The sequence below is a fragment of the Octopus bimaculoides genome, chromosome 15, assembly GCF_046866305.1.
Source record: "Octopus bimaculoides isolate indiv1 chromosome 15, ASM4686630v1, whole genome shotgun sequence".
Lineage (NCBI taxonomy): Eukaryota > Metazoa > Mollusca > Cephalopoda > Octopoda > Octopodidae > Octopus > Octopus bimaculoides.
This window is the reverse complement of record NC_142942.1, coordinates 41201990-41212971: the sequence shown is the minus strand read 5'-3', so window position 1 is coordinate 41212971 and position 10982 is coordinate 41201990. Positions and strand designations below refer to the sequence as shown.

The following is a 10982-nucleotide window of genomic DNA, read 5'->3' as shown; positions in this document are numbered from 1 at the left end:
CTAAATATAATTACTTCTCCTGAAATCCCTAAAAATGGCGGTTTTTATTTTTGTTTTCATAAAGATTGTTTGAAAGTTTGTGATTTTTGGCTTCATCTCCCACCGCTGTTGGATTATTTAATTATTTAGGTGTTTGATACAGGTACTTGGTTATTTTACTTCCTAAATATTGACTTCTGTCATTTTTGATTATATCGTTTTTTTTCTAATTTAACATTAATTGGCACATGACAAATAATACAACAATAATATATCGTTTGTTTGTTATTGATCTCTTTCACGTTACTCACATAAAATCGAACAACTTTAGATATTGCTTTCTCTCTCTCTGGTATTGATAGAAAATCGAACATTTGATAGAGATGACGACAAGCAAACCTCAGGCGATATTATTATTATTATTAGTATTATTATTTTATCGACTTCAGGTGTTTGTATCTTTAGTGAAAGTCTTTGTTGTTTAGCGCCTAATCAATCTTGTTCGAACAGACATAATGAAAGGCTTTCCACCCGTGAGTATCCCGTCTCCGTGTGTGCAGGGAACCCGGAACAATGTTACCTAATGTTTCTTTTTCTAAAATGATGTGTTTGTGATATGAAAGAGATTTAACTGTTATTTCTACCAGTTCACTCAACCATCAAATGGTTGGTTACCTTGCTACGAGACTGCGCTAAAACAAAGGATAAGAGGATGATGATGATGAACATCATATCATCATCTTCATTTGTTTGGCCTTCTGCTATTTCTGTTAATCCAATGCCTTACTCGATCTGTTTACAGACCTTTTCTCTAAAAAATCAAAGCTACGTTGAAGCGGAACTGTATTTAACGACGAGGACGTAGTTTGTTGACATTTTCTAGTGTAGACAAGTGCGGAGTAGGTTGGCAGAATCATTAGAGCGTTGGGGGAAAAAATAGGTAAATTTTCAGATTAACACCCGCACGATTTTCACTAGGGTCTTAGGGTTAGGGTTTAAGGGTTAGGGACAGAATTTCCTAACCCTAAAACCCTAACCCTGACCCTAACACCCTAGTGAAAATCGTGCGGGTGTTAATCTGAAAATTTACCGAAATATCGAACTCCCAAACCGTCCATCTAGTTTATCTACATATACTTTCCCGGTACTACTAAAGCAGCGCGGACCCGAACGCGCAGTCGCGCGTCCGCGCTAGCTAGTCGTGAGTGGTCGATCCTAACCCTAACCCTAAACACGTATTCATTTGCACACGCGGGTTAGGGTTAGGGACAGGGTAAGGGTTGGGGTTAGGATCGACCACTCAAGACTAGCTAGTGGTTTACATGATCTGAAATTGTTGACAATTTTAAACTGAAACGCTTTCGAGCCAGTCTACAGACTTTTGTTTATAGAACATTTTACATAGTTCACCCTATAAAAGTTAAAATGTAAGAAACAAAATAGGAATTTTGAAAGAAGTTTCTATAAAACTAATTTTTAAGCATAGAATAGCTAAAGGGGGCCACCAGAATAAAATAGTAATCAAAGGGGTCCAGAGATAAAAAAAAAAAAAATGGTTGAGAACCTCTGGGTTAGATAGTTCATCCTGGTCTAAATTCTTATTTAGAATTACTTCTACTGTCCTAGACAGGTTGGAGAACCACTTTTCACTCAAACATCTCACTCTTGGTTTAGTTTCAATAACCTGATGCCCTTTCTGGGATCAACCGTTTTACGAATGTACTGGGTTAATGTTATCTCACCAGTATTTGAGGAGCCTACCATGCACCTCAGCAAGTGTAAAATGTCCACATTACCCTACATATTCTTACGTTTCATTTCCAGCCACTTTACGTCATGTGAAGATGGCTGTGACTTTGAACACTATATCAGTTACAACACGATATGATGTTGATGATAATGATGATGATGATGAGGAGGAGGAACGTCATTGTCATCATTATCATCATCATCATGGTGGTTGTGGTTGTGGTGATGATGATGTGCATATTTGGTCATGTGATGCATATGGATGCGGACTGCTGTGTAAAAAGTGCTGAGCTGTAATTGTGGAGGGTAGCTGTGGAAGGGAGTAGACTAAAGAAGACATGGGATGAAGTGGTGATAAAGAATCTTTGGACATTGGGCCTCACTGAAGAAATGACAAGGGACTGGGAGATGAAGCAATTTGCTGTACTTGATAAGATGCGTCAAACTAAGTAAAATCGCTGTCTTCCACACATACAGGCTTGTCTTTTCTGGTGCTGGTGCCACATAAAATGCACTTGTGCTGGTGCTGCATAAATGCACCCATGTCAGAGCTGCATAAACACACCCATGGCGGTGGCACATAAAAAGCACGCAACACACTCTGTTAAGTGGTTGGTGTTAGGAAGGGCATCCAGCCATAGAAACCATGCCACAACTGACATTTGGAGTCTGGCCGGCTGATTGTTAAACTGTCCAACCCATGCCATCATGGAAAATGGATGTTAAACAATGACAGCATCGACGGTCATTCAGATCATCACTGTTTCCCTTGGAAACTGGAGTTTAACCCCCAAATTAGTGGGTTTGTGTCAATGTTAGAGATCAAGAAATCAGAGGAGTTGGGATGTGAGAACAGATTGATGTATTTTAACCACTTGAAGTACAACATAATGGATGGCTTATTCGCTGAACTTTTAACCTTGCTGGAACAAAGTTCAGCATTTTAGCCTTATTATTGTTGTTATGTTTACCTCTCTCTTTCTCTTTCTTTTCCTATTGTATGTACATTGCTTTATGTATCACAAATATGTATGTGTATAAATGTATATATATGCATGTATATACACACACATGCATGTACATATACACACTCACACATATGTTACAATTTAATGATGACATTAAACCACGGATGCATCCTTTTTTTCAATCCTATTTTCTAAAAGTTCTAGATTATTCATAATCAAGCATTGTGACTGATGAAGTCATTATGAGTGGACCATTGCGTGACTGATGTACCACTAATCTGGATGTGTTTGTAGACAAGAAACCTAAGGGTTGCTATCATTTACTTTTAATTAAGTGTAAGTATTAGTTGCACAACACAATGAATATTTTATTAACTTCCTTTAACTCTATCAAGATTTTGTGTATTTTGCTTATGATAGAAACTTTCATAATGTAACACGCTTAACTGTTTTGATAGCAACCTACCTGAGGATTACCTTTAAACCTTCCATCAAATTTTCATTTTAATTCAAATTCCAAAACCAGTTAAATAACAACAAATTTATTGTACTAAGTTCTTCATTATTTCCAAAATTAACTGGAATATAAGCAGTGTATTCCAACAGAGTGGAGGCACAATGCAGGGGATGTAAGTAGATATAAGATTGCCAGGATTTTGTCTCTCTCACCAAGATCAGTGGCTATCGAACGCCGACGAAGGGAAATAACCCTGAAATCCGGATCCGTTCGTGCTACAGATCATGGTGAGAGGGATAACTTCCCTTGGCAAACAGGACACAGTCGTGTGTCGATAAGCCAGCTGGAGGAGATGTCCTCCTGGGGCTAAAAGCAACAGTAACATCCACCCCTAGGGGTCAGCCACACTTAAGTGGCAATATACTACACTTTATCGTGCAGTTACTGTTAATACTTCATTTAGAGAATTAACATTGCTTGTTTTCACCTTTTCGATATCAGTGAAGAATTTCACTGGAAAAGTAGATATAAGATTGCCAGGATTTTGTCTCTCTCACCAAGGTCAGTGGCTATCGAACGCCGACGAAGGGAAATAACCCTGAAATCCGGATCCGTTCGTGCTGCAGATCGTGGTGAGAGGGATAACTTCCCTTGGCAAACAGGACACAGTCGTGTGTCGATAAGCCAGCTGGAGGAGATGTCCTCCTGGGGCCAAAAGCAACAGTAACATCCACCCCTAGGGGTCAGCCACACTTAAGTGGCAATATACTACACTTTATCGTGCAGTTACTGTTAATACTTCATTTAGAGAATTAACATTGCTTATATATATATATATATATATATATATATATATATATATATATATATATATATATATATATCATCATCGTTTAACATCTGCCTTCCATGCTGACATGAGTGACATATATATAGTCTAATGCATGTGTCAGCCTAGAACATGAACATTAACTGATAATGGTGGTGTTGTTGATGACAATGATGATGACGATACACATGCATGTGTGTGTACACACACATACACACACACACACACACACATACACACTTATTTCTTTAGTGGAGACATCATTTCATCTTTTTTGTATTTAACAGTTGTACAAACCAATACTGAAATATGACTGCCGAAGAAAGTGATGACTTTGAGAAAGCTCCGTCTGCCACCTCTATATCCCAGATTTCCAGAATAAACAGACAGTTCCGGCTAAAGTCGAACAGGAAAAGCAATGTTATTAGTATGGTACAAGAACTCTATCTTCGAAAAGATGTTCCTTGCAAAAGTCTTTTATGCCAGAACAATTGCACATCGAATAAAGGTAAGTGTGGATGAGTTGGTTTAATCTTTTGTTCTTTTTAATTGCTTCAGTCAATGTGTGGCCAAGCTGGGGCACCACCTGCATGTCTTAATCATCTCAAACTTAGTACTTACTTTGTCAATCTCTACTTGACAAATGGCTAAGTTACCTTGCATTTCAACCCACTGGTGCACCCACAAACACAAAGTCGTCTGCACTTTTGCACATGCACACATACACGCATACACACACATATACATGCATGCACACATTAGGCTTTGTGATATTTTCCATCATTCTAACCACCAACTTTACAGAGTATGTACTGGTGCATTGCAGATTTATGACACCAGCAACAGAGAGGCTGCTTGAAGATGTTAATATTTAAAAATATTCCGTCTCTATGGAGGAAGTTTATAATCCTGAATATTATAGTTCTTTGATTGTTGTTGTCTGAAAATATGACTTATTTTTCCTATTTTGTTCTTGTTTCCACAGAAAATGATGTATTTCTATCATTGGATGTTTCACATTATGTTGTACTGGACAGCCAGATATGCAGGGACTATTTGGAAATATGGGAAACGCCGGAGATAAAAGGAATTATATTCCCCCAAACTGTTGTTAACAGTGTAAGTTTTTCTTTTATTATGTATAAATACAAATCTACACATATGGGTAGTTATTGAAAATCTGCTTCAACAAATTCCATCAGACGCATGCTAGCATGAAAAGTGATGTTAAACGATGATGATATATATACATACACACATACATGTATGTATCACCTAGTGGTCATCCTTTCTTATACGGATATATATATATATATATATATATATATGTATATATAAACAATTGCAGTGTGGAAGGTGTTTATAACCCATTTAAAAACACACAAAAACCGTTAGATTCACTTCAACATCATCATCATCATTTAGCGTCCACTTTCCATGCTGGCATGGGTTAGACGATTTGACTGAGAACTGGTGAACCAGATGGCTGCACCAGGCTCCAATCTCATCTGGCAGAATTTCTACAGTTGGATGCCCTTCCTAACGCCAACCACTCCGAGAGTGTAGTGGGTGCTTTTACGAGCCACTGGCATGAGGGCCAGTCAGGCGGAACTGGCAACAGCCATGCTCAAATGGTGTTTTTTATGTGCCACCTGCACAGGAGCCGGCCCAGCGGCACTGGCAACGACCTCGCTCGAATATTTTTTCACGTGCCGCCAGCACAAGTACCAGTAGGGCGACGCTGGTAACGATCCCGCTCGAATGGTGCTTTTTACGTGCCAGGAAGCCAGTCAGCTGCTCTGGCAACGATTATACTCGGATTGTGCTCTTAATGCTCCACTAGCACGGATGCCAGTTATCAAATTTGATTTCGATTTCAATTTCACTTGCCTCAACAGGTCTTTGCAAGCAGAATTTAGTGTCCATTGAAGGAAAGTTAAGCCAAAATATTTTCGTTGCTTTGAGACCGCGACCTGATCACTGACTATATTGTGGAGGTGTGTGGATTAGTGGTTAGGATGTTGGGCCATTATCATAAGATTGTGGTTTCAACTCCTAGACCAGGCAATGTGTTGTATTCTTGAGCAAAACACTTCATTTCACATTGTTCCAATCCACTCAGCTGGCAAAAATGAGTAATTGTACAGTGGACTGACATCCCATCCAGGTGAGGAATATATACACCATGAAACCAGGAGACCAGCCCTTATGAGTCACCATGACTCGAGAAGGTAACTTTACCTTTGTGTATGCATATTCTGTTCTTTTACCAGTTCTCCTTCCGTTTGGCTTTTGGCATGGTGATAAACTAGCATCAAAATACAAAAAATTCTACTGATGGCAATATTCTTTTACGAGCCATTCAGTAGCATTGCATGTTGATCATATCAACTGCTCTACTTATTTTTATTGAGTGCTACTTATTTTATCAGCCCCTTACAAGAATGAAAAACAAAGGTAACCTTAGTGAGATTTGAACTTGGAATATAAAATGCTGGAACAAATCCCACAAGACATTTGGTTTGATGCTGTACTGATCCTATCAAAGTGTTTCATCTCCAGAGTTGAGCTTCAATCTCTTCAAGACTATAATCGTATTAGCAATGGTTGTCTATTTTGTAATGGAGAAGATACGTTATGTTATGAAAGTAAAATGTAATAATTTTATTCTTCACTTAGGTCCAGTATGAAGGTAACAGTCGTCAGGTGAAACGACTCAAAGCTCTCCTGGATGATCCTCGTAAAGGATCAGTGTTATTCTGTAACGAATTTCATGAAGATGTGTATTGTGAAAGACAGCCAAAAGAACCAACATCAGAATGGCAAACTAGGTAAGGTGCTCTGTCTGTCTGTCTGTCTGTCCATCCCAAGCATTTCTCTCTCTCCCAAATACAGCCAGTATTAGTAAGCTTATCTTACTATAAAAAAACAACTAATACCGATAAATTTTTCTTTTTTTTTTCCCCTTCATATTTTCTTCTTCATCTTCCTCTTCTTCCATTTCTTTCTTCGTTATCTGATCTCCCTGTCTATAGATTCCTCTACTCCAAGTTCTCAAAAGCTTTTTTTCATTTTAACTGTCATGTTCTAATTAAGTCTTGTTTCTGTTTCTTTTCTCCTTGTATCATTCCTAGGTGTTGCTACAAAGTCTCAGAATGGTATTACAACCACCTAAATGGTCAAATGCCTGTTATAATGGTGACCGATAATATGAAGGTGAGTTGCTGATCTCTTTCAATGCCTCAACATCCAATCAAACTATAAAATGACTTTGCTGTTTCTGTATTTGTAGATTAATATTCTGTGTCTCAGTCTTCAGCATCCTCCTTGATAACTCTGTTCATATCTGCTTTGAATCAATCAAAATTTTTAAAGATCTTCTAGGTTCCATACATGTGATAGACTGGTTGTTGCTGTTGAGTTAAAAAAAAAAATGTTCTGTAGGCCCAGGAGTGGCTGTGTGGTAAGTAGTTTGCTTACTAACCACATGGTTCCAGGTTCAGTCTTACTGTGTAGCACCTTTGGCAAGTGTCTTCTACTATAGCCTCGGGCCGACCAAAGCCTTGTGAGTGGATTTGGTAGACAGAAACTGAAAGAAGCCTGTCGTGTATGTGTGTTTGTGTGTCTGTTTGTTCCCCCAACATCGCTTGACAGCCGATGCATGTGTGTGTGTGTGTGTGTGTGTGTGTGTGTATGTATGTATGCATGCATGCACACTTTTAATGTTTGTCTTCCATGCTGGCAGTTGTGTATGCTTGTCAAGAGCAGGGCTCATTAGCCACCAACGGAGCCGCAAATGCAAAATATAAGTTAGTCCTAGAGCGCACAATGTTCCTGAAGGTCGGCAATGGTCTTCCTCGGTCACGAGTGGACGGCCATCATGTATGTATGCATGCATGCACACTTTTAATGTTTGTCTTCCAAACTGGCAGGGGTTGGACTGTTCGACAAAATCTAACAAATTGGAGAATTGTATTATGTTCTAATGTCTGCTCTGACATAGTTTCTACAGCTGAATTGCCTTCTTAGAACCAACCACTCTACACAGTGTACTTTGGCTCAAGCATGGCTGCATTTTACATGTTCTAAAATAAAGTGAACCAGGCAAAAATTATTGTTTTACAATATAACTTTTGAAAAATGTGTTTGTTTCTTCTACATATTTATGCTGACTGGGGTATTCCGACAAAACCTTATTTGCCACTTCCACACAAAATAATTCCATCTATGTATGGAAGTACATATGGGTAAATGAATGGATGTGTGTGCATGTGTATGTGCGCATTGCATGTATGTACAAACTCAACAATTTTGCAGTAGCATATGCTGGTTGTTGTATTGGGTGTGCTGCCACCCCCAATGCCACCAAATTTCAAGCAGGGGTGTAACAAACGTTTTCCATTAAGATCTGTGATTAAAATAGGCACAGGAGTGGCTGTGTGGTAAGTAGCTTGCTTACCAACCACATGGTCCCGGGTTCAACCTCACTGCGTGGCACCTTGGGCAAGTGTCTTCTACTATAGCCTCAGGCCGACCAAAGCCTTGTGAGTGGATTTGGTAGACAGAAACTGAAAGAAGCCTATCGTATATATGTGTATACATGTGTGTGTGTGTGTGTAGCAACACCTAGGAATGATACAAGGAGAAAAGAAACAAAAACAAGATTAATTAGAACATGACAGAACCATGTGGTTGGTAAGCAAGCTACTTACCACACAGCCACTCCTGCGCCAATTGTTTAGTTTCAGAATGAGACTGTAAGGTAGTTTTGGGAGGCTGCATCTGGCCACTTTTAACATAAAACAGATGGAATATTTGAGCTGGATATGACTGGTTTGAATGCCAAAGAGCTAAATCATAGGTGCACAGCAAGTTTATTTCTCTAAAATCTGTCACTGCAGAATTTCTTGATTCTATAGAATCCACTTTGAAAAAAAAGCATGTGTCTAATTACTTTTGTTGGTCTTTTAGATGATTGAAGAATATGGATGCAAAACTTTGAACGTCTTTGTTTTATCGATGGAAGATTACATGAATAGCTTTTGGGAGGAACTTCCTGGAATAATTGATTTATACACATCTCTTCGTGCATCTTTAGACAGTAAACGAAAAGGTAAATGCATATTTGACCTTTCCTCTCTGTCTGTTTATCTGTCTGTCTGTCATTGTCAAGGTGTCATTGCTGCATATGAACATAGCACTGCACTAGATTCAAAACCAGGAATTTTGAACCTTTGTTTCTAAGCCATATATTTCGTTTGAATCATTTAATACTATGTTGGTGACAAAGCTGGAGCTGACCAAAATCCTTTGTCAATGCAAATACTGGAAAATGTGACTCATCTTTAAATTGGAAGTTAAGAGTCTGTAAAAGGATTAAATATTAAATGAGCCTTTATGGCTTATTTTCTCCGTTTCTTGTCTGATTTCTGCTTTTAGAATCTATGCTTTATACTGGCTTTTTGGTTAACAAGTTTACTTTGGTTTCAGGTTCTGTCTCTATGTGCAGTGCTTTGAGCAAGTGTCTTCTATTATAGCCTCAGGCTGACTGATGCCTTGTGAGTGAATTTGGTAGACAGAAATTTGTTTGGTAGTCTGTCATGTGTTGTATGTTTGACTCCCACCACTCACTGCTTGACAACTGATGTCGGTTTGTTTACATCCATGTTGCTTAACAGTATAGCAACAGAAACTGATAGAATAGATACCAGACATAAAAGATAATTACTGGAGTCAATTTGTTTGACAAAACCCTTCAAAGAGGTACCTCAGCATGGCTGCTGTCCAATGAATGAAACAAGTAAAAGATAGACACACATCTACACACACACATACAGTGATATATTCTTCATTCATTTTGGAATGCGTGATTCCGATGATAGGCAAAGTATGACACAATGTGAGGCCTCAACATTTGGTCAATGTAGTGAGCAGTGGTTTCTCTATTGCCCTGGCCTTGGTTGATGTTTTGGAAGACCACCAGTCCAAGTTTCAGGTTGAATGCAATCCCACCCCATACCATGATGCTCTGTCCTCCCCATGAATCTCTCTCCACACAACCATCGGCGTGACATGCACCCCTTTCTCAAACCCTAGCTCTGCCATCTTCCACAGAAATGCAATATTGACTTTTGTCAGAGAAGACTACAGTCATCCACTGCTGATATCAACAGTTCTGATGTTTTTGAGCCCACTGCAGACGTGCCTGTCAGTGACGATCTGTGAGTATGGGGTCCCTAGCCAGATGTCGACAAGATCTCAGCCAACAGCAAACTGTCTCTGCACACATGGGTCTGTGGTGAGTCCCTATGGTCAGCCTAGCTGATTCCGTTGCCCTTTGGAATCAGTCCTGCAAATGCTGTTGGTGCAGGTGGCAATCTTGATGTGCCATTGTAACCCTCGGTCGACCACTGCGTGGACAATCATCCATGCTGTTTGTGACATTGTATTGTTCCCTCAGCTGCTCAGTTGTCTGAATACTGCAGTTCAAGTCATTAGCAATGACCTGTTGACCAGCATGGAGACGTCCGATGGCTTGTTCCTTCTGGTTTCATGTCAGTCTTGGCATGTTTGCTGTTTTCAAGAAATGACTGACAGGCTGGTAAATTTGGATGCTTTTTATACCCAATGAATCAACATTTTTCACGTGCATCATGCTTTTCATAAAGATGCATTCGTTATCATTACCATGTTCTCAAAAAGTGAGTGAGTTCGAACCCTACAAGCAATCCTTGTATTTTCAAAATAGAGTGGTGTTGTGAATCAGTGACATCTTCCTGATGTTAAATTATTTAGAAATGTGATAAAATCCATATAACCTCAATGTAATGTGTGAAACAATCTTTTACAGTGCAGCATTTCTTTTGTAGTTCAGTATATATATATATATATATATATATAGGCGTAGGAGTGGCTGTGTGGTAAGTAGCTTGCTTACGAACCACATTGTTCCGGGTTCAGTCCTACTGTGTGGCACCTTGGGCAAGTGTCTTCTACTATA

General features: G+C 39.1%; 1 protein-coding gene across 2 annotated transcripts in view; it reads left to right on the top strand.

Annotated features, from left to right (window-relative positions):
- The first annotated feature begins 8 nt into the window (after window positions 1–8).
- LOC106871718 (DIS3-like exonuclease 1) overlaps window positions 9–10982 on the top strand; it is a 37056-nt gene continuing 26082 nt past the window's right edge. Inside the window, exons 1-7 of one of the 2 annotated variants that reach the window (XM_014918329.3) lie at window positions 9–142; window positions 2895–3032; window positions 4270–4490; window positions 4968–5101; window positions 6662–6813; window positions 7117–7198; window positions 8954–9095. In XM_014918329.3, the coding sequence (XP_014773815.2) occupies window positions 4292–4490; window positions 4968–5101; window positions 6662–6813; window positions 7117–7198; window positions 8954–9095 (709 nt within the window). In that variant the 5' untranslated portion in view covers window positions 9–142; window positions 2895–3032; window positions 4270–4291. The remainder of the gene's footprint in view (window positions 143–2894; window positions 3033–4269; window positions 4491–4967; window positions 5102–6661; window positions 6814–7116; window positions 7199–8953; window positions 9096–10982) is intronic. The other variant, XM_014918328.3, reaches the window with a different exon arrangement.